Genomic DNA, 25,913 nt, shown 5'->3' on the forward strand with positions numbered 1-25,913 from the left:
GGACAGACTTGGGGCCTGGACCTCCCCCCCTCCCCGCAGGAGGCCGGGAGGGGATATGTAGCCACGAAGCAGGTTCTGCTCTGCACCACGGCATGAAGGTTGCTGTCTCCCCCACGCCCCATCTCCAAGAAAGTGACCAGCAGCACCTCCAGGGGGCGACCCACGAGAACGGGGCCAGGATGAGCTGCAGTGACTCCTCCTTTCCTGTCCCTTCCTCCTCCTCTGACTTGCTCTTCCAGAGTCCAGGTGGGGAAGAAGGTAGCAAAGAAGTCGGGGTGGGGATGGGGGCGCTGAGGTTGGAGCTGGGCAACAGGAAGCGAAATGAGTAATAGCTCTTATGTGGAGTTGGGGTGCGGTGGGGGTATCCCGGTGCTGGCCCAGGAAGGAGGTGTGGGGTGTTCCTCAGCCTGAGTGGTGGCGAGGGACAGTGGGAGGGAGACAGGGCCAGGAGAGTTCCAGAACCTGAGAGCACAATCTGGGGTGATCTCACTGCGGGCCCAGGATTCTGGAACTTGGGCTGCCGGATGGGCCCTATATGAAAGATGTAGTAGGGAAAAGGAGCGACAGCTGGCTATAGGGGCCCCCCACAACCCTCCCCGACACCCTAGGAGAGCAGCCTCTCTCCGCTGGTCCCGGGGTGCCATGGAGATGGAGAGCACGGCGGCCTCCACCCGTTTCCACCAGCCTCACATGGAGAGGAAGATGAGCGCGATGACCTGTGAGATCTTCAACGAGCTTAGGCTAGAGGGCAAGCTCTGCGACGTGGTCATCAAGGTCAATGGCTTTGAGTTCAATGCCCACAAGAACATCCTCTGTAGCTGCAGTTCCTACTTTAGGTATACCAGGGATGCTGGAGGAAGCCCGTGGGGACATTGGGCTCGCTTGGAGACATGCGGGGACTTTTGAGTTTCCTGGCCCAGGGACCCTGGGGCCTGGCTTATTTGCTCTCTGTAGAGGCACCCCGAGGGGCCAGAGCCTCTTCTACATCTCCACCAGTTGGTTGAAACAGGTGCTTCTTTCTTGGATGCTTGCCTAAGCCACTTTTGGGAAGGTTGGACATCCATCTGAGATTTCCTTCTTAGACTTATAACTGTGCCACCCCAATGCCCTTCTGCCCTCAAACAGGATGATCAATAGATGGGAAGGAGGGCCTGCGAATGGGCAGTGGAGGAAAAAAGGCCTGGAAATATTTAGAAGAAGAGAAAGGGAGCTGGGGCCTAAATCATGTAACCTAAGAAGACTGTTGAACATAGCTTGTTCCCGAGCTGAGAATGTTTGAGTCATCATCAATCCCCATGAAAATGTGATGTGTCCCACCTGGTGCTCAAGATGCTCATTCATCTAGATTTAGGATAGAGCCTCTCAAAAGATCGTCTCCCACAAATTTTTCATTCCTCCAGTCCCTGTCACAAGCCCTCCCCTCCTCTGTCTCTCAGGGAAGGAGTACAGTCACACAGGTCCATGGCTGGGTTCCAGGGATACGGGTGCCCAGTGACACTAGAATGCATTAACATTTGTAGGTGTCACCGATGTTTCGAGGGTTTTTTTTCTCCTAACCACTAAAACATGCTAAAAAATATATTCTTAGCTCAGGGGCAGCACACGAATAAAAGGGGAGGTTGAGAGGCTATAGCTATGCAGGTCCCTGCTTACAGAAGAATTTAATCTGAGCTCACATTCCTACAAACCTTTGAGAAAAAGGAAGCAACATATATGGGGGCAGGGCCTTCTGCCTTCTTTAGCACCTTAGACAAGTTCCTTGCTGCATATAGGACCCAGTAATTAGTTGTGGTCTCATAGTTAATTGCTTCTTTATTATTTTCCAATTGATTCCCTTGGGCTGGGAGCTGGCTCCCGAGGGTTGGAGTGATTGCTCTGTCTGTGGGAGTTCTAGATTCGTCAGCTTTGCACACTCCCCCAAGCATCGCCAGGAGTGGCCTCACACACTGTGGTGTGCACCCTACCCCCATATTCTATTCCCCTTCCCTATCTGATGCGACGACTCAGAGCTGCACACCTTTGGTTGTGGTGCTTGCATGCGGGCTTGCAGGGACTCTGGTTCTGGTGCTTTTGGGGTACTGCACTCTGCCTGCTGCCAGGACTGGTGATTGGCACCTGTGGAGGGGGACTGAGGGTCAAACTCACTGGCAAGGCAGCTGCTCCGCCACCGAGCCAGCCCAGGCCCCCAGCAGTCATTGGTTGATTGATTGGTTTTGGGGTTACACCAGACTGTGCTCAGGGTTTACTCCTGGCCTTGGGCTCAGGGGTCACCCCTGGTGGGTTTAGGGGACCATATGGAATGCCAGAGGTTGAACCTGGGTGACCATGTGCAAGGCAAGCACCTTACACGCTGTATTCTTTCTCCAGCCTCTAATTATTTATTCTTTTTGTTTGTTTTTGGGCCACACCCAGAGGTGCTCAGGGCTTATTCCTGGCTCGGTGCCCAGGGATGACTCCTAGCGGTGCTTGGGGAACCCTATGGGGTGTCAGGGATCAAACATGGGTTAGCCCCATGCAAGGCAAGCACCCTGTCCACTGTACTCTCTCAAGTCCCCAGTCTTTTTTTTTTTTGCCTTTTGGGTCACTCCCAGCAATGCACAGGGGTTACTCCTGGCTCTTCACTCAGGAATCACCCCTGGTGGTGCTCAGGGGACCATATGGGATGCTGGGAATTGAACCCAGGTCGACCGTGTGCAAGGCAAATGCCCTACCCGCTGTGCTATTGCTTCAGCCCCACCATTTATTCTTTTTTTCTTTTTGGGTCACACCTGGCAATGCACAGGGGTTACTCCTGGCTCTGCACTCGGGAATTACTCCTGGCAGTGCTCGGTGCTCGGGGGACCATATGGGATGCTGGGAATCGAACCTGGGTCGGCCATGTGCAAGGCAAATGCCATCCCCGCTGTACTATTGCTCCAGCCTCCCTCCACCATTTATTCTTCAATGCTTATTTTTGTGTCAGGAGTTATTTTGGTTATGGTCCTCTCCTCAGGAAGTGTACTGAGTATGAAAATTACGCATGGAAGAAATGATATGCCATCATATCATTAAATGTGAGAAGGGGAAAAGCAAAGAAGGGAGACGGAATAACGGTGGCAGTTTTACAAAGGATGATCAGTGGCCGGAGTAATAATACAGGGGTCTCGTGCTTGCCTTGCACACAACCAACTTAGATTCAATCCCTGGCACTATATAGGGTCTCTGAGCAACAGGAAGAGTGACCCTGAAGTGAGCACAGAGCCAAGAGTAAGCCCTTGGCCCAAAGGTGTGGCCCAAATCCACCCCCCACACACACACCAAAATAAAAAAGACAGAAGTGTGAGATTAGTTAGGAGGTAACTTCCGGTAATCTAGACCAGAGGCCAGAGACAGCAGTCATTTAAACCAAGACCCTAACAACCAGTGGTGAGAAGTTACCAGATTCCCAATATGCATTGGACAATACTATCGCATTATGTACTTTTTGGTTTTCACTATTGTTGTGAGGGCCACACCCAGTGGTACAGTGCCAGGGATCAAGCTGGGTACCTGCTCCTAGCCAATGACACTTTCAGAAGGGAATTGCTCACTTAGACTTTCCTGAGCGAGATGCCCTTTGTGGGCCCAAGTTTGGCCAGAAGAGACCTGGGTTGCCCCTCACCCCCACCCTGCTGGCCCCTGCCCAGATCTTCATTCTGATTTCTTACTCTATGAAATTAAAAGAAGTCTGAGTTCTTCGGAGGAAATGCACAAGTGAGCAATGTGAAAATTCTTTTTTTTTTCCCTTTTTGGGTCACACCCGGCGATGCACAGGGGTTACTCCCGGCTCTGCACTCAGGAATTACTCCTGGCGGTGCTCAGGGGATCATATGGGATGCTGAGATTCGAACCAGGATCTCAGCACACATCCACTGTGTGCAAGGCAAACACCCTACCCGCTGTGCTATTGCTCCAGCCCCAAGCAATGTGAAAATTCTTGGGAAAAAATTTGCCCACGCCTGCAGCAGCCCCCTCCCCACCTGCCATTTATTTCTATCGGGGGTCTCTGTGCGCTTTCCTAAAAATGTCTGTATTCATCATGCCTAGTGGGACTCAGGGGGACCATTTGGGGTGCTGGGGATCGAACTGGCTTGGCCACATGCAAGGCAGGCACCCTATATTCGATATGATCTCTCCAGCCCCCAAATGTCCATATTCTAAGAAAGAGCAGAGGGGGCTGGAGCAATAGTACAGTGGGTAGGGCTTTTGCTTTGCACGCGGCCGACCCGGGTTCGATTCCCAGCATCCCATATGGTCTTCTGAGCACTGCCAGGGGTGATTCCTGAGTGCAGAGCCAGGAGTAACCCCTGTGCATTGCCAGGTGTGACCCAAAAAGAAAAAAAAAAAAGAGCAGAGGGGGCCAGAGCCATAGTACGGTGGGTAAGACACTTGCTTTGTATGCAGTCAACCAGTGTTCAATCCCCGGCACCCGATATGGTGCCCCAAGTACCGCCAAGACTGATTGCTGAGCACAGAGTAACCCCTGAACATTGCTAGGTGTGGCCCAAAATCAAAAGAAAAAACAGCTGAGTGCTGCTGGGAAACTTTTGGGTGACCGCAAGTTTCTTCCTTTTCCAGAGCCTTATTTACAAGTGGCTGGAACAACACTGAAAAGAAGGTCTACAACATTCCTGGCATTTCCCCCGACATGATGAAGCTAATAATTGAATACGCATACACCCGGACCGTCCCCATCACACCGGACAATGTGGAGAAGCTGCTCGCTGCTGCAGACCAATTTAACATCATGGGCATTGTCAGGGGCTGCTGCGAGTTCCTTAAGTCGGAGCTGTGTTTGGATAACTGTATTGGTATCTGCAAGTTCACAGACTACTACTACTGCCCCGAGCTGAGGCAGAAGGCCTACATGTTCATACTGCACAACTTCGAGGAGATGGTGAAAGTCTCCGCAGAGTTTTTAGAGCTCTCAGTCACCGAACTTAAGGATATCATTGAGAAAGATGAACTCAACGTCAAACAAGAAGATGCTGTGTTTGAGGCCATTTTAAAGTGGATTTCTCACGACCCCCAAAACAGGAAGCAGCATATTTCAGTTTTGCTTCCCAAGGTCAAGTTTAGTTATTCATTTGTGGAGGCTTCACAGATCACTTTGGTTTCCTTTGTCCCCGAGGGATTGTCCTAAGGTCTGACCGATTCCAGGTGGATTCATTTCCACGTACCTAGAAGGCATCTTCTACTAGTCTCTGGAACTTTCTTTCCCTTTGATGTTACTACTTCTTTTTGCCCATCCTATTCTTTGACCAGAATTCTCCGTGGTAGTGAGTGTGGATAGGCAAAGGCAAGGCCTAGTCTTCCTTTCACCCTTTATACCCTGCATATTTCCCCAAACCCAAGGTAGAAATTAGCCAACAAACCAAACCCTGTGCATTGCCCACAACTATAGGCACTTGGTGATAAATCTGTTGTTTTACATTTAGAGACATAGATATTCAATGAACACTACTACTTTTTCCTGGTCTAATATTACTGCCAAGTAACCAAAGAATGATCTAGCTCTCTGACCATTTGAGGTGCCCTCTTCCTAAATGTAACTATGCAAACTCAGTTGTAGGGGCCAGGGAGATAGCTCAAAGGGTATGTATGCAGTGTATGTAGGAGGCCAGGCTTTGATCCCTGAAACTGCATAGTCCCAGCCCAAGAATACCACCAAGAACGACTCCTGAGCAGAACCAGGAGTAGCCTGGGCACTGCCAGGTATACCCCAGAACCCACCCCCTCTTCCCAAATTGATTTTTTTGTTTTTTATGGTTTTAGGCCACATCTGGTGATGCTCAGGGCTTGCTTTTGGCTCTGTATCCAGGGATCACTCCCGGTGGGGCTTGGGACCCTATGGGTTGCCGGAGATTAATCCAGGTGCAACATGTGCAAGGCAAGCACCCTAACCACTGTACTATGGCTGGCTCCTGCAAAATTTGATGTCTTTGCTGGGGATGTGGCTCAACAATAGAGCACTCACATGTGAGAGGCCCTGGATTCGATCTCTGGGACTGCAAAAGTAATAAACAGCATTGTTAATATGTGTGTGTGTGTGTGGGGTGTATCCCTGGGAATACATCTACTAATAATCAGGCCAGCGATTCTATGCTAGAGCCCAAGGATGCAGTGCTACTCAACTTCTGCAGTGTCTGTGACCACCAGGGTCACCCCTGGCCATGCTCAGAGGCCTGGAGGGCTATATCCAGTGATGTTCAGGGGACCCTGTGGTGCTAGGGATCGAATGGGAGTCAGGCACATGCAAGGCATGCACCCACACCCTTGTATCTTCTGAACATAATTTTTTCGTTTGGGCTCCATGCCTGGCAGTACTCAGGAACCACTCCTGGTGGTGCTTGGGGGACTGTATGTGGTGCTAGAAATTGCACTGGTGTTCAAGCATGTAGGGCAAGTGCTTTACCTCCTTTACTGCCTCCAGTCCCCTACCTAGCCTATATCTTTTAAGAATGAAATATAACCCTACTGCCAAAAGCCAACTGAAAATTCAGGGTTCAGGTATAAGGGCTTTCTGGGGACCCTCACTTCATCTGAATGACGTTCTGTATTTCTGTCTTAGGTTCGCCTGGCCCTAATGCACGCTGAGTACTTCATGAACAATGTTAAGATGAATGATTATGTCAAAGACAGCGAGGAATGCAAGCCAGTTATCATCAATGCCCTGAAGGCCATGTACGACCTCAACATGAATGGACCCTCTAATTCTGACTTCACCAACCCACTCACCAGGCCCCGCCTGCCCTATGCCATCCTATTTGCAATTGGTGGCTGGAGTGGTGGGAGCCCCACCAATGCCATTGAAGCCTATGATGCTCGGGCAGACAGATGGGTGAATGTCACTTGTGAGGAAGAGAGTCCCCGTGCCTACCATGGGGCCGCCTATTTGAAAGGTTATGTGTATATCATTGGGGGGTTCGATAGTGTAGACTATTTCAATAGTGTTAAGCGTTTTGACCCAGTCAAGAAAACATGGCACCAGGTGGCCCCGATGCACTCCAGACGTTGCTATGTCAGCGTGACAGTCCTCAGCAATTTTATTTATGCCATGGGAGGATTTGACGGCTATGTGCGTCTCAACACTGCTGAACGTTACGAGCCAGAGACCAATCAATGGACACTCATTGCCCCCATGCACGAACAGAGGAGTGATGCCAGCGCCACAACACTCTACGGGAAGGTAAGACCCTGGGGGTGGGCTGGGTAGAGCCAAAAGGTAGATACAGATAAGCCCAGAAAGAATATTCTGGGGCTATTTTTTTTTGGGGGGGGGGAATGAGGAGGGTAGGTGGAAACTAAAAGTGGCAGCACTTGCTTTGCAGTATTAACTCCTCAGATGACTTAATGAACTTTGTAATTTATTTTTACCTATTACACGGGCATTCCAGCCGTAGGCTAGATAGTCGGGGTAAGGTGCCTGCCTTCCAGACAGCCAACTCTGGTTCCATCCCCAGTACCACATGTGATCCTCTGAGCACCACCAGAAGTGACAGAGTGCAGGGTCAGGAGTAACCCTTGAGTATTCCAAGGGATATGGCTCCAAAGCCAAATAAAACAAAGGAAGGTGTATTCTGCATGCAGGGAGGCCGGGTTCCATCCCAGGTACTGCATGGACTCTGGATCACCGCCAGGAGTGACTCCTCAATTCTAAGCTAGGCACAGCCCAAAATTAAACACAAAGTACACACACACACACACACACACACACACACACACACACACACACAGAGGGCAGCATCAAAAGCACCTCCCATATATAGTTTCTATTCCCCAGAGGTAGTAACTTTGTTTTTTTTTGGTTTTTGGGTCACACCCAGCGATGCACAGGGGTTACTACTGGCTCCTCACTCAGGAATTACCCCTGGCGGTGCTCAGGGGACCATATGGGATGCTGGGATTAGAACCCGGGTCGGCCGCGTGCAAGGCAAACGCCCTACCCACTGTGCTATCGCTCCAGCCCCAGCAACTTTAATCATCTTGAGATCTTCTTCACACAGGTCTACATATGTGGTGGGTTTAATGGAAATGAATGCCTGTTTACAGCAGAAGTGTACAACACGGAAAGTAACCAGTGGACAGTCATAGCACCCATGAGAAGCAGGAGGAGTGGAATAGGTGTAATTGCTTATGGAGAACACGTATACGCAGTGAGTTGACCTTGCACCGCCACAAAAACAACGCCCCTAGATTTCCTATTAGCAAATAGGTTGGGTGAGCATTTGAAAAGCTTTTCTCCCCTGAATTTGCGAGGCACGTGTCCCCCCACGCCCCCCGCCCCCAGCAGGCCTCCTCCGTGCATGGAAGCTGTGGTTAAGTCAACCATGTTTCCTTTGCTGTCCACAGGTAGGCGGCTTTGACGGAGCTAACCGACTTAGGAGTGCAGAAGCCTACAGCCCAGTGGCTAATACTTGGCGCACGATCCCCACTATGTTTAATCCTCGTAGCAATTTTGGCATCGAGGTGGTAGACGATCTCTTGTTTGTGGTGGGGGGCTTTAACGGCTTTACCACCACCTTTAATGTTGAGTGCTATGATGAAAAGACCGATGAGTGGTATGATGCTCATGACATGAGCATATACCGCAGTGCTCTTAGCTGCTGTGTGGTACCAGGGCTGGCCAATGTTGGGGAATACGCAGCTAGACGGGACAACTTCACAGGATTAGCACTGCGAGATGAAGTAAAATACTCCGCTTCGACAAGCACCCTACCTGTATGAGCCTCTTCATTTAGCTAATAATAAAAGGTCTAAGCAATAAGAATTAATTCTTTTTTTAAATAAATGCAGTGTTTAAACTTGTAAGAGTACTGGAAAATGTTCAACTTAAGGGAGCCAAGGGTTGGATTAATGAATAAGAGGGTAGAGGAAAACAATTATATTCAATAATGCATAATTTAAAATGAAAAAAAAAAGACCCACACAGAAACCAAATGTAAAGAAATAAGTTTATTTAAAACTTTCACCTAGACGATTAGTTGCTTTAACACAGAACAAGATAGCTTTAGAAACATAAAACAAACGATTGTACAAAGTAACATTTCAAAGTGTCCTGAATTCTATGGCTCCTCTGACTTAAAGAGGGACAACCAAGAGCAGACTTTTGGTTGGGTGGAGTGGCATGGGTAATGCTAAGCCAAGAAAAACCTCAGTGTGTATCAGTGTCACTGTGTATAACTTGAACTAAGTATTTATTCCACAAATAACTCCATAAAACCTATCACATGTATTGTAAGATCTTCAAATAAGTAGCAAGCACTACTTTTCACCAGTGCGTTATGCAGGAGGACAAAGTTAACAAGTGCGCTATTGTATGTGCTTTGATTAAGACATTCGTAGTAATGGGCAAGTAAGACAAAAGCCCTACACAGGTAATCATAGAAGAGCAGTTATTTGGCCCTAATTAAAGTTCTTGAAACAAAATGACTGCTACATTATATTATTGTTATTACATCACTCAGCTATGAGCTGTTTTGTTTCCAATGGCTGGAACACTTATAATGTAAGCTTTATAACAAGCCAGAAATGAACTATTTTGAAGAAAGTAACAGACTGAGTAATGACCTGTGCCAAAATGTTTAACAGCTGAAAAAGGAGACTGAATTGTTCATTAAATATTCTACAATTAGATGACAACCTACAAGCACCCTAATTTGGTTTCACAATTCCTTAACACTTTCAAAGAACATGAAAGGTAGCCAATAAACTCTTTAAAGCTTGGTTTCAGGAAAGTACAACAAAGCTCTTTTAGTTGTGTGTATTAGGTCAAGCAACTAAATACACAATTCAGCTTACCGGTCTACCTAGAGTATAGTTGATATTAGAATTACGAGGCGGAGAATGAAATATTTAAACACACCCCTAAACCCACACTAGTTAAGAAAACATGAAGAGAAAAAGTCTGTACTGGAAACTGCCTTACCAGCAGCAGTTTAAAATACAAAAACAAATCTTCCGTAACATCTTTCCAGCTTTTGTTCTATATTAAAAGTAGGCATTTTTAAAAGAATTTGGTTTCCCAAACACTATTCAAAACCAAATGACCAAAACCAATGAATCAATGAATTTTTTTCTTTTTGCAAAATAGTTTTCAGTTGGCACAGCAAAAGCAAAGTTGGATATCAAGATTCACAAGACTAATCATGCAAACAATTGTAGTGTGGTATCTTAAACACTAAGCTCACGACTGACATTCTCAATACGGTGGGATAGATAAGAGTCAAAGGCTAGCCTAAGACAGAAGGAACCTCACTCAAAATTATGTACAGTGACTTTTTGGTATAATCAATTTCTCTCTCCCTTTCTCCCACAAAACAACAAGAGATTTGCTTGAATATACATTTGGCTGCCCTTTTTTTTTTTTTTTTTGCTTTTTGGGTCACACCCAGCGATGCTCAGGGGTTACTCCTGGCTTTGCACTCAGGTATTACTCCTGCTTGGGGGACCATATGGGATGCCGGGGATCGAACCCGGGTCGGCCGAGTGCAAGGCAAACGCCCTACCCGCTGTGCTATTGCTCCAACCCCGATTTGGCTGCCCTTTTAAAGCTTTATTTAAAGTACCCAACACAATCTCTTAAGTTGTCTCAGAAAAGAATCCCCTTTCCCCTGGCCCCAAAGATTCATTTTAGGCTACTCAGCATAATCAGCTTCTTTCCAAATACTCCAAGAAGTAATTTCCAGTTTAGAATTTCAGAATGTCAGCCTTGAACAGATTTAAGCAAACCTGGTTTCTTTCCTTAGTAACAAGTTAGTTAGACTATTTCAGAAGTACGAGTTATTGATGTAAAATCGTTAAGTGTGAATTCAAATAGGAAAATTAGAAACTCAGCAGTCAGGAACCCTCACACGTCATCATGCAAGGAAGAACTTACCCCTTCTTTCCAGCCATGGTCTAGGCTGCCTGCTGAGTTAAAAACAACAGATTCAATCACGTTTTCAAAACCAGATCACACCTAAATGTTATAATTCCTGCCACATTATCTTAAAAAAAATCCTACAATAACTTGGTATAATTTTATCTGCAGTCTCAGAGTAATCTTCTGAGACAAATAAATAACTTGCAACACTCTAGTGAGAGAATTGGGGCCCTAGTGAGTGCTAAATATTTGACCTCCACTGAGAAAAAGTTTGCTAGCTGAGTCTATCAGAGAGAAATAAGAATTTCATTCAGCCAGCAATTCTTACTTGCACAGACCTCTCACAGCTAGGAATGAGCAAGTGTCAGAATCCAAATGGCTTTTATTAAAGTGAACTACAAATAAGTGGAAATGAGACACTGGCAGAGGAGGGGTAGAGTAACTCATACTCATCTAGAGATTACCTTAGTTTCTCACCCCCACCCCTACCCCCACCCTGGCCTAAATGGAATGTTTTTAAAGCATGTTCCCAACACATTTACTGAAAATTTGTGTCCTCAGCAAGAATGCGAATTTAGACATTTCATCAGGTTCTCAGTATAAAACCTAAGGGCTAAACTTGGGACAGTTCTGCAGCAGATTGGGAGCCAAAATTCCTGGTTGTGCTTTATTTTTTTTCTCTTGATGTTTGAAGACAACTGAAATTAGCTACAATGGACAAGGAGTTTGAAATATCACTACACTTGGAGTTCAATTTCTAGAATGGTAACACAGAATGTTTAAGGAGGTAGAGACATTTCAAAAGAAAGAGGAACAATATATTGGTTCACACTGTAAACCGGTAGAGCAGGAGTTTCATGCTGGACGGCCAACCTGAGTACTAACTTGTATAAAAGCTTGGTTAAGAGAATCAGAGTACATAAAAATTAAAAATACAGAATAAAAATTTAAGAGTCATAATAATGCATGCAAATTTGGTATTCTAGGCTCAGGCAAGTTCTAATAAAAGTCTAGGAGACTGGATAAAATGTTTTCAACAGTCAGGGTTGAGAAATGTCTTCTCTTTAGCAACCTTTTTCGAAATTGTTATTTTCCACTTGGAAAAGTCTGTTAGGAATTTCTATACAATATGCATTCAATTCGAACACAATTTAAAGTGGAAGGCATCAAGTATTGATTGTCATAGGCATTATTTACACTCCTTTTCTTCAAATAAGCCTTCAACTTCTGAAATAACTTTAATTTAATGCCTTTGATTTCTTCGTCTACAACAATACTTTTTATTTTTCTCCGAGAGACAAATTCATATATGTAACTTTCTTTGTATTCTTAATCATTTAAAGATCAATACTTCTTCCAACTACCATCACCTCAGTGGATGGCTTACAGTCTGTAACACAGCTGCTAAAGAAATAAAGAATATTCAAAACTGCATGAAGCAATCAAATTTCTCACTGAGAAAGAAAATAGACCTTCTAGAGTAACATAGCAACATATCAACGCAAACATTCTGAAATCATTTTGCTGAAACGTTGTGCTTTTTCTTTCCAATTTCAGCTCACTATTGCACACACCTCCTGCAGATGAGGGCTCAATGCATAAATTCTGCTCTTGTCACAACCAACCAGTCAGGGAAGAAAAAAAAAAAAAGGAGCATCAAAGTAAATGTGCAAATAAAATCGGTGCTTAAAGCTAGTTCAACACCTAAGTCCCCAAGATAAAGGAGCTCTAACTTGTTGGCAGACAAACAGCCATGTTACTACACCTGGTTTTTCCACTTGTCTTTAATAGGATCTTATTAGCTAGCACATACAAACCAAAGACAGATAAAGACTGCAAGCTAACAAAAATGACCACGTATTGAACGGAGTTTCCCCCTCTTCAGCTTTGAACTACATTTCCTTTATAGAGGGCCATAAGCCATTCAGGTAAAAAATAAGTTAGTGACATACTTTTTCAAGTAACAGTCTGGATAGCTTCAGCCTCCCACAGGACAGGTGGAACCGTTGAAGCCGTGTGAGAGAAACCTAGCATTCGATCTGAGAGCTTGGCACTCGCCGCATGTTCAGGGCGTGCCGGTGGATTTCTTGCATCTGTCTAATGCGGTCCTTCTGCCACATTAAGTTTTGAGGCATGGGGTATCTCTGTGTGCCATGCAGGTACCGGTACGGGATTCTCACGTGGCAAGCCGTGGCTCTGCAGCGAGGCTGTGGCATGGGAGGAAGCAGCATCCATCTCTTCCTCTCGGCACAGTACCGGTAGGCTTCTTTCCGATACTGCTTGTCGATGTCGTCGCTGTTTTTCCAGCCCCCGATGATGAAAACGTCATCCTTGTAATAGCAAATGGCTGCCCCCTCGATGCTGAGGACCTCGGGCGGTAAGCTCTCCAGGATCTCATCAGAAACCTGGCTGGCAATTTTCCTGACTGCCTCTTCGTTTTCTAAGGAGTAACTCTTGGGGCAGCACGACGCGGTCTGATAGAAGTTTGAATTGACCACTGACATCTGGAAGAAGCAGTAATTGTCAATGAGTGGCAAAGATTCCACATCTTGCCACTGTCGGGTCTCGGCATCATAGCAAGTGATAACGGCCTTTAGTCCGTCTTCAGTGTCACGGTCGACAGGAGTGCGGGCAGCGATGTACACAAACCGATCTTCGATGGCTAGTGCTTTGACATCTCGGAGAATCTTTGGCGCTGATTCCAAGTTGTGCCACTTGTCAAGTTCGGGATTATAAACAGTCACATCTTTAAAGCCAGGACTAAAGTTGCCATGTCCGCCAATACTATAGAGCTTCCCTTTGACCTCAGTCAGCCCAAAGGAATGTTTCCGTGTCATCAGACTACACACATGCTCCCAGGTATTCAAGTTTGGGTTGTATCTTTCCACAGTTTTGGCAAACCCTGGCTCCATCGACCCAGCAACATACACGTAGGATTCTGTGACCGCGACAGCATGTCCGTCAAGGTGGTTGTGAATGTGAGGAAGGTTGACCCATCTGTCCTCATCGACAAAATAGCCCACACATTCACTTAAATAGTCCCCTCCCTCGGACACACCACCGATCACCATGATCACGTCCATGTTTTGCCCGTAACGAGGTAATAAGGAGACGTGAGAAGCGGGGTGCTGGAATGTGCCAGACTGAATATTCTCGGCTCTCAGGGCATGCCTCTCCACCGCATCAGCCACTAGCTTGACACACACTTCGTTATTGGCCACAAGCCTCTCGGGTTTGACATGCCGAGTAAGGTAAGTAGGTTTCATTTGGGATAATCGGAGCAATTTAAAAAGTTCTTCAAAGTATCTTTCTCTCTCTTCAGCATTTCTCTGAACCCACTTCAAAACGGTTTCAAAAAGGACCTCTTCGGAATCAACGGTGATTTCCAAGTCTGACAGCCAGTCTCGAATGAGATGGAAAGGCAAAGTATAAAATTCCTCATCCTGGATGACTTTGTGGAAATTTCTCCGTATCATATCGGCAGCCTTCAGAGCAAGTTGGCTCAGAGTATACATGTGAGCTAAGCTGTGAATAGCTACACAATTAGACAGATGAAGTTTTTTCTTGAGAAATTCTCCACAAAATTCTTTCAAACGAATTAAGAGGAACCTGAAATCAAGAAAAGGAGAAAGGATGAAGTTTCATTTTATTCCATTTCCCTTTAAGAGGATATAAACTATACAAAGTGGAAATGTTTTGCTGTTGTTTGGGGGCCACATCTGGCAGTGCTTGGGGGACCATATGTGATGCCGGGGTCAAACCCAGGCCTCCAGCATGTAAAGCATGCACTCCAGCCCACACACGGAAATGGTAGGCATCATGTCACTTTAAGCGCATCTGAAAAAAAGCAAATCCCCAAATTAAGAATTGTGCTGAAAGTCTGTTTAAAAAACATAAAGCAATCTTTATGGGGGGCTGGGAAGACGGCTCAAAGAGCTGGAGGGCAAGCTCTGACTAGGGAGTCCTAGGTTAGATCCTCTTCCTCGCCCTGGGTCAGGGGTGCGTGCCTTGCACACAGGGCCCTAAGAGCCCTTGGATACATAGGCCCCTCAGCACTTCGAGGTGAGGTCCCTGTGGCCCCAGGCACTGCTGTGTCAGAGCAGAGTCATATTGCCAGGCCAAGCAATGAACGATTAAGTGTCACCAGGAATAATCAGTCACCCCCCCGCCCCCCCCCCCCAGCTTGGGAGCCTCCAACCACCAACAAAGGAGAAAACAAAACACCACAATAAACCTGGCAGAATATTCAGTATCAAAAACTGACAATTAGACAGTGACTTTAAAAAGAGTAGGTCCACAGGGCCAAGCAATAGCATACCGCATAGGGAGGGGTCCTGCCTTGGCTGAGCCAACAGGATTCAATCCCTGACACCCCGCTGAGCTCGGCCAGGAGTGATCCCTGAGCAGCGCCAGGAAAAACTCCCCCAAAAATAAATCAAAAGAGAAGGTCCACAGTCAGAGAGACAGCACAGGGGTTAAGGCACTTGAACGCCTGACCCTGGTTCAATCCCTGGCACCGCATATAGTTCCCTGAGAGTGTGATCCCTGAGCACTGCCAGGTATGCTCCAACTAAAAACATTATAATAAATACATAATACTCCTTATTAGGAGTACATCCAAGAACTGAGAACCTTAACATGTTGACTCTGGCACTGCAATTTGTGTTAATTAAGCCACAATCAAGTGTGAGTCACTGGTGGTCTGTGCCGACACCAACTTGTTAAACACTCGAAGGGGGCCGGAGAGATAGTACAGTGGATAAGGAGCTTGCTCTGCATACATCTCACCTGGGTTCAATCCTCGGCACCACATACGCTGCTGTGTGTCCCACCGGGAATGGTCTCTGAGCACAGAGCCAGGAGTTAGCCCGGAGAACCACCAAGTGTGGCCCCAAAACAAAACAAACAAAACAATCTAAGGATGATGTGAAGAGTCACTACCCGCTCTACAGTTGTGGTATTCAACCGTCTACGCACCACGTAAAGATGGGCAAGCCAGGCTCCTCACCATTCTCGGGAAAGGTTCAAGCTTAGACAAACAGTGAGGGAACTCCAGTGCCCCCAAACATGTCTACCAGGGTCACGCAATTCCGAGCAGTCTAACACACTCGGGGGAGCTCCTATTTTAACTAGGAAAGGTGTCAGGAAAACCTGGGCTACAAAAACAGCTTAAGTGAGACATCACTTCCTGCAATAGTGAGATAAGAACAACAGAGTATACTGGGGGTCTGGGAAGGGTTTGGAGAGGGCGGGCTTTTGCCTCCGTACGGATGAATAAGATGTCACGGCTGTGGGGCACTCAGAACAGTAACTCATACAAAGCAGCTGCTCAGAAGTCCCAAGAGAGAAGAGCAAAATAGAGGGTTTGGGTCAGGGAGCCTGGCCCGCAGGGTCCCCGAAGCACTGCAAAGACCTGAGCTTGGTCCTTGTGGGAGTGCTCAGGAGAGCCCCTCACGCACTTCGGGGAGCAACCCCACTCACCAAGCACTCTGCCAGGTGTGGCTCCCCCAAAACAAAAATAAAACAGCAACAACTGAGAGTAAACTTCCTGGGCAATCTATCCTCTGGCAGCCTGTTCCTACCCACAAAACAATTTTCTCATCAATAAACTAAACAACAATAATAATGATTAAGTGGCCTGGAACGTTCTCTTCTTGCCTGAAACCCAGCTCCCCAGTAAAGCAGAGAGAAGCCTGAAAAACAATAGTTCGTGACAAAGCAAACCCAGCTTCTGTGTAAGCCAGGCCTTGCACCTGAAAGCCTGTGCCACCCTTCACGCTACTTCCCGGCTATCTATCCATTTTCAATCCTGCGTCTGGCACACCCAGGAGGCATGTATGACCTAGCCACAAGCTCTGAGAAAACAGAAGCAAAGCAATCAGGCAAAACGTTATCTGCCTACCATCCAACCGGCCTGTTGGCAGCTGAGTATTCCCAGCTCAAGTTTTCCATGTTCATTTTTGGTTTTGTTTGGTTTTATTGTTTCTGCGCCACACCCAGTGGTACTCAGGAACTACTCCTGGCCTAAGACTCTGAGGCTGCTGCAAGTGGGCATCAAAGGTGACGGCCCTGAATGCAAAGCCTGTGTTTCAGCCCATCAAGCATCTCCACCAGTCCCTTTTCACATTCAACACGGAGTCTATCCCCCTTGTTTTTTGGGTTCCAAGGACTCTGTTCCAGTGAATACACTCTTCACCCTTCTGCAACATTAATTTTTCCTCTTCTACTGATTCCTTTTTCATCAGCACACATAAATATGCTCTAGAACCATCTATCTTGGGAAGCAGGGAACAGGGAGGAGAGACCTACCTTGACTGCTGCCCAAACATTTCCATGTACATCATTGTTCTGGTCTTTTTTTTTTTTTGGATCACACCCAGCAATGTACAGGGGTTACTCCTGGCGGTGCTCAGGGGACCATATGGGATGCTGAAAATCGAACCCGGATCGGCCACTGTGTAAGGCAAACGCCCTACCTGCTGTGCTATCATTCCAGCCCTCATGTTCTGGTGTTTTTATAACAAGTCTTAACTGACTCCCGCTCTAGCCAAGACATCGACCATCGACCACTCCGATTGCCAAATAGGTGCCCCCCTCCCCAAACTCCTCTGCTGGTTCTTTTTTTAACATTTTGGAGAACCCTAGGGTTCAGTCCTGCACCTTTTCTTCCTAAGGGATTTTATCCAGCCCCAAAGCTTTAATTACCATCTACAATTTCCTCCTAACCTCTGTTTCCCAGTGCTCTTATATCCGACTGCCTTCTCAGACACCTGAGCCAAAAACTTGATCTTTTCACAAGCTTGCTTGCTTTCAGACTTCTACCTTTTAATAAACAAATTCACACCATTTTTGCAGTTGCTTGGGTAAAAAAACTACCAGATGAGCCCAGAAGATGGCTCAAAGGACTAAAGCACTAGGAGTCCCAAATTCAACCGCAGTATCTCAGGGCACCCTCCTACCGAAAAACAAAAAAGCTACCCGTTGAGGCTAGGGAGATAGTTCAAAGGACTGAGGTGCATGCCTGGCGCGCAGGAAGCTCCAGTTCCATCTCCAGCACTGGGTGTTCTTGCCCTTGTAGCCCTGGAGTTTACCTGGAACACCACTGGGTCCCAGTGGGGCAGAGCCCGGCTGACCTATGCTGAACACTGCCTGGCAGCCCCCATCAAAAATAAAAACCTGCTACGACCTTTACCCTTATACTTCACAATCACCAACGAATTCATCTGATCTACCTTCAATATAGCTAGAACCAAAGTACTTATCATCACATTTTCCCCTTTCTTGGGTTAGGGGAGAGGTGCAGGAGCTCAGGTGCTTAGGGCTTACTTTCTCCTAGCTCTGTGCTCACGGATATTCCTGATGGGGCTCGAGGGACCATATATAGTGCTGGGAAACGCGTGCCAATCAAGTGCCCCGCCGCTATACTCTTCCTCGGGCGTCAAGTCTCCCCCTTCAATCAAGTCTCTACCCCTTGCAACAATCTCCTACACTCTCTTCAGGTCCTGGACCTGCCTCCCGCCCCCATCCTTTCATCAGCAGCAAGCAACCCTCCTCCCCGCATCTTGGTCCCAAACCTCCCATCTTCCTGCGAGGTACACGCACGGCTCAAGCCCGGTGCAGACACAGCTAGGCGCACAAGTGGCTCCTTCCCCATCTCCACTAGCCCACCCCGGGGGTGAGGGGGGAGGGCATCCCTTTCTAACCCCCGGGTGCCGGAACCCTCTCCCCCAAACACGCACACGAGAGCATCATCTCCGTCCCCGGCTGGTCCCACGGCCCCACCCGAACTCCCGAGCCCCGTGCGCGTCCCGCGCTCTTCTCGCGTCCACACCTTCCTCACCCTCCTCCTCTCTCGCCCCTTTAGTCCCAAGCAGGCCCCGGAATGTTTTTGTTTTTTTTCCAAATCCCCACGTCCAGCTGGATCCTGCCGGCGGGCCTCGGGGCTCCCTCCGCGCCCGTAACGTTCGCTCTCCATCATCGCGGCCCCGCGCGCTCGCGGCGACCCCCCCACCCCCACCCCAACACACACACGCAAACACACACACACACACACACACACACACACACACGCACGCACGCACGCACGCGAGCGCGCGCACCAGCCCCGCCGGCCGCTCGGGCGGGGGGCGGCGGCCGCTGCCCTGCCTACCTGTCGGCCAACTCCAGCACCTCGTGCACGCTGCCCGTGCTGACGCGGATGCGCCCGGTGTACATGTACTCGATCACCGCCTCCACCGTGTCGGGCTCGGGCCCGGGCTCCGAGCTCCACTTGCGCATCTCCACCCGGCCCGAGCGCGACTCGGAGAACTGGCCCGAGAGCAGCGGCGTGAAGTACTCGGTGGCGGCGGCCAGCACCGAGCGGTGCGCGCGGAACTCGCGGCCGCCGGCGCCGCCGAAGCACAGGGTGATGTCGCAGAAGAGGCCCTGGCGCCGCTGCTCGTTCTGCCGCCATGACAGCTCCGAGCAGTGGCTGCTGCACTCGAAGTCCTCGGCCTCCGGGCCGGGGTCGCCACCGCCGCCGCCGCCTGCGCCGCCGCCGCCGCCGCCGCTCGCCTCCATGGCCGCGATGCCCGGGCCCGGCCCGAAGTCCACGGTGCCGCTGCCTCGCACCTCGGCAGCCAGCCCCGCCGAGCCGGCGGCGGCCGTCTCCATACTCTCCATCTCCAGCACCTGAAGAGACGCCGCCGCGGCCGCCGCGGCCGCCGCCGCCACCGCCGCCGCCGCCATCTTGACGCCGCCGCGCCCGACTCCGCAGCCTCGGAACCGCCCGGCCGTTCTGGTGCGACACAGAGGGATTCTGGGAAGTCGTTAGCGGGCGCGGGGCGGGGCCGGCCGGCCGGCCGCCGGGAGCGCGCACGCGCAGCAGCCGCGCGGCGGCTTCAGCCTCGCATCTCGCTGCGGGGCTTGAGTGGGGTGGGGGCGCTTCGGGGAGCGCGCGGGCTCCCGGTCCCGTCTCGCGGCTCCGGGGCTGGTACCTCCCCCGAGCCCCCGGAGCCCTCGGCCCGGCCTCTCTGGACCACAGCACCCGCAGGGCTCTCGCTGGACGGGCCTAAAGGGCGTTGGGGTACCAAGTGTTATCCCTTGGGGAGTTGAGCTACTGCTGCGCGGGCGTGGCGGCGGGGAGGGGGCGCCAGTGACTTATTTCGGATCCAGTTTTAGTATCTTCTTCAAAAGGAGATTGAACTCTTGGAAGATGGCAGTGAGGGCTGAGATGTGTGACCAGGGCCCTGCAGAGTGATGGACCCCTAGTTACGGGTTCCTCTTGGAATGTCCAGGGACTGGGGGTTAAAAACCCACTTTTCGGGGGGCTTTTAAGAAAGGGAGTGGCTCCACTGGATGCGACAAAACAAAAAATCATAAATCATCGATGGTGGTGGGGAATGGATTTTAAGGGCACCAAAGCAGAGGTGGGAGAGACGCCCCGCCCCACCTCCTCTGAGCCAGGGGTAAGCCCTGAGCACCAACTGGTGTAGCCAAAACACAGAAAGGAGAAAAGAAACAAATCACGATTTTTTTTTTTTGGTGGTGGGGATGGAGGGTCACACCAGCTCAGGGCTTACTCACTCCTGGCTCTACACGTGGGAATTACTACTGGCGGTGCTTGGGGGACCATATGGGATGCCTGGAATCCATCCTGGGTTGGCTGTGTGCAAGGCAAATGCCCTACACTGAACTGTCGCGCTGGCCCCACAAATCACAATCTGGCAACCACAAGTAGAAGAAAGAATGATGCCTGGGTTTGGGGCTTAGTATATTTGGGTACATTTTGGTTCCCACCTGCTGAGAAAGGATTAGCAGAGAAAAATGTGTGGGTTTTTTTTTTTAATATTTTTGAAAATAGGGTTTTTGTGTTTGTTTTTTTGGGGGTGGGTCCAGTGATACTTTCCCAACCTCCTGGAGGATTTGGTGCTCAGGCCCTGCAATGCTGGCTACCCCCAAGGCTACCTACCGCCCACAGTACTGGAAGGTTGGGACTCATGTGGCCCTTGGATCAAACTCAGGGCCTCAAGCAAAGGCCCTTTGAGCTGTCTGCCCAGCCCTGTGTTTTGTTTTTGAAGAGGATGAATAAAGACCCGAGTTGCTATTAAAAATTACATTTCAAGGACCGCTGGGAAGGATATGGAAGCCAGGAGACAGGTGGTAGGTTCTCATTGTTACTATATAGTTTATTTAAACCAAACTGATAATACAGAGAAAGAGACTGAGGTGGAAGCTGCCCAGAATCTTTGTGGATTATAGATGCAAACTGACTAGAGACGAGTCCTTGGACCCTCACTTCGGTAACAGACAAGTCAGTTGCATAAATACGGACAACATAAGACACAAGACATTTCACAGCTTTTTGCTTTGCGTTTCCATTTTAAACATATGTATGTTACAACTTTACAGTTTAAATTACTACCCCACAGATTTGTGACAGTGGCTAAGGGTACCATGGCCCCTTCCCTCTGACATAGGCAGACTTTGTTCTGCGATATGGAACACTTCAGTGGGATGGCTGACAAACCCTTAACACATGACATACAAAAAAAAAAAAATCAAATCAGATTAATACAATGTTCTTCATGTTAGAGGAGGAGGGAGAAAGGGAAATGGAAAAACAAGACATGGAGTACTTTTAATGAGTAGTATTTTGAGGTTTTAAAAGTTTCGTTCCCTTCAAGGGAAAAAAAAAATTTTTTTAAACAAAAGGAAAAAAAAAAAGAAAGCAACCTTGTAACACCCTATAAGGAGGAAAAACACGAGCCTGACAATGCTTAGATGCTTCCAGATAATAAATACAGCAGGTAGCAGAGCAAATGTCACAAGTATTGGCTTAGTTTTGATTTCTATGCTTATAAAAAAAAAAATGAAGCTTCTTTGAGTGGACTGAACAGTGTCAGCCTGTGGGTTGGTCTTCAGTGGCTAAACCCCAGAGCTGTTTCCGTTCCAGGCCCATCCTAGAGCAAGCTTCAAAGCCAGCGGGTCCAACGGGAGCGGGTCGTGTCTTCCCTTGACCACAGGAGGATTCTTTTGGCTGTTACATGCTCATGTGTTCCGGAAGAACATAGGAAATATCATCCCACGGGTGACGGTACAGCCCCTGTTTCAGCCTCTTCTGATCAAGATAGTGTCCTGAAATTGGAGCAAAGGTATCTTGTTTTGGTTTTGTTTTGGTTTTTGGCCATAGCTAGTAGTTTGGCCAGGAGCTGCTATTCTCTCTGGGTCTGGTGGACCTCAGGGGACCATATATGGTGCCGTGGAGCGAACCCAAGTTGGCCACACGCAAGACAAATCCCTACCTGCCTTCTCCCTACACTCTTTTGGTGTTGATTTTGTCTGCTAAACTCTGTAGAGAATTAGGAAGGGAAATCTTGTAAACCAAAAAAGTAGATACAAAGAAATGAGAAATAAATCCCAATCATTCCACAGGGAGGTAAGGAAACAGTTTTTTCTTTTTTTTTTTTTGCTTTGCTTTTTGGGTCACACCCAGCATCGCACAGGGGTTACTCCTGGCTCATGCACTCAGGAATTACTCCTGGTGGTGCTTAGGGAACCATACGGGATGCTGGGAATCGAACATGGGTTGGCCGCGAGCAAGGCAAACACCCCACCCACCCGCTGTGCTATCGATCCAGCCCCGGAAAGAGTTGGTTTTAATTCTGATTTGGAGCTTGCCTTCAAAATCGTTTCCAAGGATGAAGCATAAAAATAGGGGAGAAGTTAAAGAAAGGAAGGATAAAGAATGAAGATTCAGACAATGTTACAGCTCTTTCATAGACTAGCTACCTGGGTAAGTGGTGTAGCTGAGCTATGGTTTAAGGAAAAACAAAACTATTCTCTGTTTTATTTTGATTTTGGGCCACACCAGGGGGTGCTCAGGGTTTACTCCTGGCGGGCTCAAGGGACCATATGGGGTGCTGGGGATTGAACCCGAGTTATGCAAGTCAAATACCCTACCTGCTGTACAATTGCTTCAGCCCCTGGAAAAACAAAACTCTTAAGATGACAATGACAACTAACTTACCAATGAAGCCCATACTCCTTCCCAGAACAAAGATGCCGTTGAGGGCACCAATATCAATATATTCATCAGCTTCCTCCCTGCAACACAGCATCAACTTGTTTTTAAATGGCTCACATGAAAATAAATAACTAAATAAAATGGCTCATATGATCAACCACAGAATTCTTTTTGTGTAGTTATTTATTTATTTTTTTTGCTTTTTGGGTCACACCCATCGATGCACAGGGGTTACTCCTGGCTCTGCACTCAGGAATTACCCCTGGTGGTGCTCAGGGGACCATATGGGATGCTGGGTCGGCCGCGTGCAAGGCAAACACCCTACCCGCTGTGCTATTGCTCTAGCCCCTGTTTTTTGTTTTTTTGGTTAGGGGGCTGGGGGGAGGATGGCGCACCTAGTGGTGCTCAGGGTTTACTCCTGGCTCTGTGCTCAGAGATCACTCCTGGCAGGCTCAAGGGACCACCTATAGGATGCTGGGAATTGAACCTGAGTCAGCTACATGCAAGCATCCTACTCGCTATACTATTGCTCTGGCCCCTCACCCAAAGACTTTTGCCCCAAAATGAGAGGCTAACTCTCTCTGGTTTGAAAATGAAAAGTGGGGGGCTCTGGGTGGGAGAAGCAAAGGCTTCTGTGTGCCTTTCTTCTGTGTGCCTGGATCAAAATCCAGCCCCAGGAATGTAGAGCTGGGCTCCCGTCTCTCTTGAGCCATCACTTTTACAGATTTTTCTAACTTCTCTGCTATGCATGTGCATTGGTTTCACAGTCAGGAAAAACCCACAAAAATCAGTGAACGTCATAAAGAAGAAAATGGCTGTGCGGCTTACCGAGTAAAGGACCCGCAGTTTCTAAGCATGTCTACAAATGCAACTCCAATGAGACCGTCTACATTCAGGATGAGATTTGGCTTCTGGGAAGGCAAAACATTCAAAGCACTGCTCAGTATTTCTCATTTTGACCTTGAAACTTCCACGATTACTGGTGGAAGTTACTATCTGTTACTACTTCCATTGCTACGACTACTACTCTGAATTCGAACATGAACTCCTCACGCTGAGTTGTCCCGGGAGGTTTTTGGTTTTTATTTTAAGCAAAAAAACTTGTCAAACCCTGCTGACCTTTCATACATGTCCACTGAACTTAACGATGTGCCAGAAAATATTCTAAGAAAACAGGCGTGACATTTGGTACCCCGTCCAGAGGTAACCTGGCTCTCAGTTCCTCCGGGAAGCTCCACCCTGGCTCCGACTGGCAAGCGGGGGCACTATTTTACCTTTGAGGTGGTGATCTTCTCCACTTCCAGCGCATAGTCGAGCAGCGGGGTGGCAGGGAAGTGCTGTCGGACGTAATCTTTGAGAATCTGCACCCGCATATCTGGATTGTTGATCTAGAAAGCGACCGGAAGTCGGGAGAAAACCTGCTGTCACTGCTGATGAACAGACCCTTGCTGGCGCATGGCGAGCACTTGGGGCAAGCTGAACCCCAGAGGGGGCTTGAGGACCCTGATCCAGGGGCAGTGGGACAGACTGTGCCACATGGTGCCAGGAAGACTGGAGGGATCTCGCAGATCTCACTGGAGGCTCTGAAGAACCTTAATACTTGCTTTTTTTTTTTTTCCGTGACAAGCAAGGAAGTGCGAGTAGGAGATGGGAAGCGAGTCAGCCCTGGGTCTTGGGGTGGTAAGTGGCAGGGAGCACACCTCTCCCGTCAGCACTCCTGGGTTCTAGCCACTTAGCTCTGCAGCCTACCTAGAGCCAAACCAAGTTCTACATAAGCATATGTTGGAAATGGGGCTTCAAAGCACCCCTGAAACTTCAGGCAGAACTCTGGATGTGTGATGGAGATGAACCACGTATTTTTGTGGTTGTTTTGTTTTTGGTTCACACCCGGCAATGCTCAGGGGTTACTCTTGGCTCTGCCCTCAGGAATCACTCCTGATGGTGCTCAGGGGACCATATGAGGTGCCAGGGATCGACCGCGGGTCAGCTGTGTGCAAGGCCAGTGCCCTACCCACTGTACTATTTATCTGGCCCCATCTACATGGCTCTTTTGGTTTTATTATTCTACAACAACTGGGGCAGAATAATAAATAGGGCTGGGCTTCACCTAGCCAACCTTCAGGGGCCCAGGCTGTGCTGGGGAGTGACTGGGGTCCACCACATGCCAGGCAAGCACCTTCAAACTCTCTACTATCTACAATGGCCCCATTTCTCCCCTATTAAGAATTATTTTTGAACCCTTTGTTAGGAGACCCACATTACACAATCTGTCGGTGGGGGAGCGAGATTCAGATACACACCTAATCTCCAAACAGCACCAACAGTCTGCTGTCGCAGAGAGGCAGGCTGAGAAGGGGGGAGTCCGGTGGCCCAGGCCTGACATGCTTTCATTCCCCACGCCTGCTCCGGAGTGGGGGCGGGGCGGGGCTGGCACTACCTCCCCCAGTTCTAACAGTCGTCCTTGCTTCTCAAGCAATCTCTGGACTCGACCAAGCGAAGGTTGGGAGTGATGGAGTCAAGATCCCTGTGGCTGGGGCTGGAGCAATAGCACAGCGGGTAGGGCGTTTGCTTTGCCCGCGGCCGACCTGGGTTCGATTCCCAGCATCCCATATGGTCCCCTGAGCACAGCCAGGAGTGATTCCTGAGTGCAGAGCCAGGAGTAACCCCTGTGCATTGCCAGGTGTGACCCAAAAAAAAGAAAAAAAAAAAAGATCCCTGGGGCTCAGGGGCCCTACTGCAAGAGGCGGGCCCACAAGGACCTTTTCTCTCTCACTCTGATTTCTCAATACAAGCAGGACTTGCACCCGTGGGAGACAATGATCTAGTTCAAAAACACTCACCCCTCCATCCCCCCACTCCCCCTTCCCACTGACGTCAAATCTAACCATGTGACTGACGTTGGCTAATGAAATGGGAGTGTTAGTGAGCTGCATGTCGGGAGCAGACTGGGAGGCAGCCGTTGATTTTTTTTTTTTTTTTTTTTTGCTTTTTGGGTCACACCCGGCGATGCACAAGGGTTACTTCAAG

At 48.7% G+C, this 25,913-nt stretch overlaps 3 protein-coding genes across 6 annotated transcripts in view; 1 reads left to right on the forward strand and 2 right to left on the reverse strand.

Annotated features, from left to right (window-relative positions):
- Window positions 1-39: 39 nt before the first annotated feature.
- On the forward strand, window positions 40-8,895 carry KLHL10 (kelch like family member 10). Its single transcript, XM_055130462.1, has 5 exons — window positions 40-246; window positions 4,597-5,086; window positions 6,590-7,207; window positions 8,025-8,174; window positions 8,371-8,895. The coding sequence occupies exons 2-5, from the start codon at window positions 4,667-4,669 to the stop codon at window positions 8,743-8,745; spliced, it is 1,563 nt and encodes a 520-aa protein (XP_054986437.1). The 5' UTR covers window positions 40-246; window positions 4,597-4,666; the 3' UTR covers window positions 8,746-8,895.
- A 58-nt stretch (window positions 8,896-8,953) lies between these two features.
- On the reverse strand, window positions 8,954-19,647 carry KLHL11 (kelch like family member 11). Its single transcript, XM_004608962.3, has 2 exons — window positions 19,032-19,647; window positions 8,954-14,491 (listed from the first exon to the last, which is right to left on the reverse strand). The coding sequence occupies exons 1-2, from the start codon at window positions 19,607-19,609 to the stop codon at window positions 12,910-12,912; spliced, it is 2,160 nt and encodes a 719-aa protein (XP_004609019.3). The 5' UTR covers window positions 19,610-19,647; the 3' UTR covers window positions 8,954-12,909.
- Window positions 19,648-21,023: 1,376 nt separating this feature from the next.
- ACLY (ATP citrate lyase) overlaps window positions 21,024-25,913 on the reverse strand; it is a 45,540-nt gene continuing 40,650 nt past the window's right edge. For all 4 annotated transcript variants that reach the window (XM_055132320.1, XM_055132319.1, XM_055132318.1 and 1 more), the window contains 4 exons: window positions 24,161-24,274; window positions 23,715-23,797; window positions 22,890-22,966; window positions 21,024-21,997 (listed from right to left, as the gene is read on the reverse strand). In XM_055132320.1, coding sequence (XP_054988295.1) covers window positions 21,903-21,997; window positions 22,890-22,966; window positions 23,715-23,797; window positions 24,161-24,274 — 369 coding nt within the window. In that variant the 3' untranslated portion in view covers window positions 21,024-21,902. The remainder of the gene's footprint in view (window positions 21,998-22,889; window positions 22,967-23,714; window positions 23,798-24,160; window positions 24,275-25,913) is intronic.

This window comes from Sorex araneus, chromosome 3, assembly GCF_027595985.1.
Source record: "Sorex araneus isolate mSorAra2 chromosome 3, mSorAra2.pri, whole genome shotgun sequence".
In the NCBI taxonomy this organism is placed as follows: Eukaryota; Metazoa; Chordata; class Mammalia; order Eulipotyphla; family Soricidae; genus Sorex; species Sorex araneus.

What these genes read in the sequence shown, in the direction of transcription:
- KLHL11 (XM_004608962.3), bottom strand. Translation starts at nt 19,609, where the DNA reads ATGGCGGCGGCGGCGGTGGCGGCGGCGGCCGCGGCGGCCGCGGCGGCG. An exon ending in GTGCTGGAGTTGGCCGACAG is followed by an intron (nt 14,492 to 19,031) that starts GTAGGCAGGGCA and finishes TCTTGATTTCAG; the next exon opens with GTTCCTCTTAATTCGTTTGA.
- KLHL10 (XM_055130462.1), top strand. Translation starts at nt 4,667, where the DNA reads ATGATGAAGCTAATAATTGAATACGCATACACCCGGACCGTCCCCATC. An exon ending in TTTCAGTTTTGCTTCCCAAG is followed by an intron (nt 5,087 to 6,589) that starts GTCAAGTTTAGT and finishes TTTCTGTCTTAG; the next exon opens with GTTCGCCTGGCCCTAATGCA. An exon ending in ATGGAGAACACGTATACGCA is followed by an intron (nt 8,175 to 8,370) that starts GTGAGTTGACCT and finishes TGCTGTCCACAG; the next exon opens with GTAGGCGGCTTTGACGGAGC.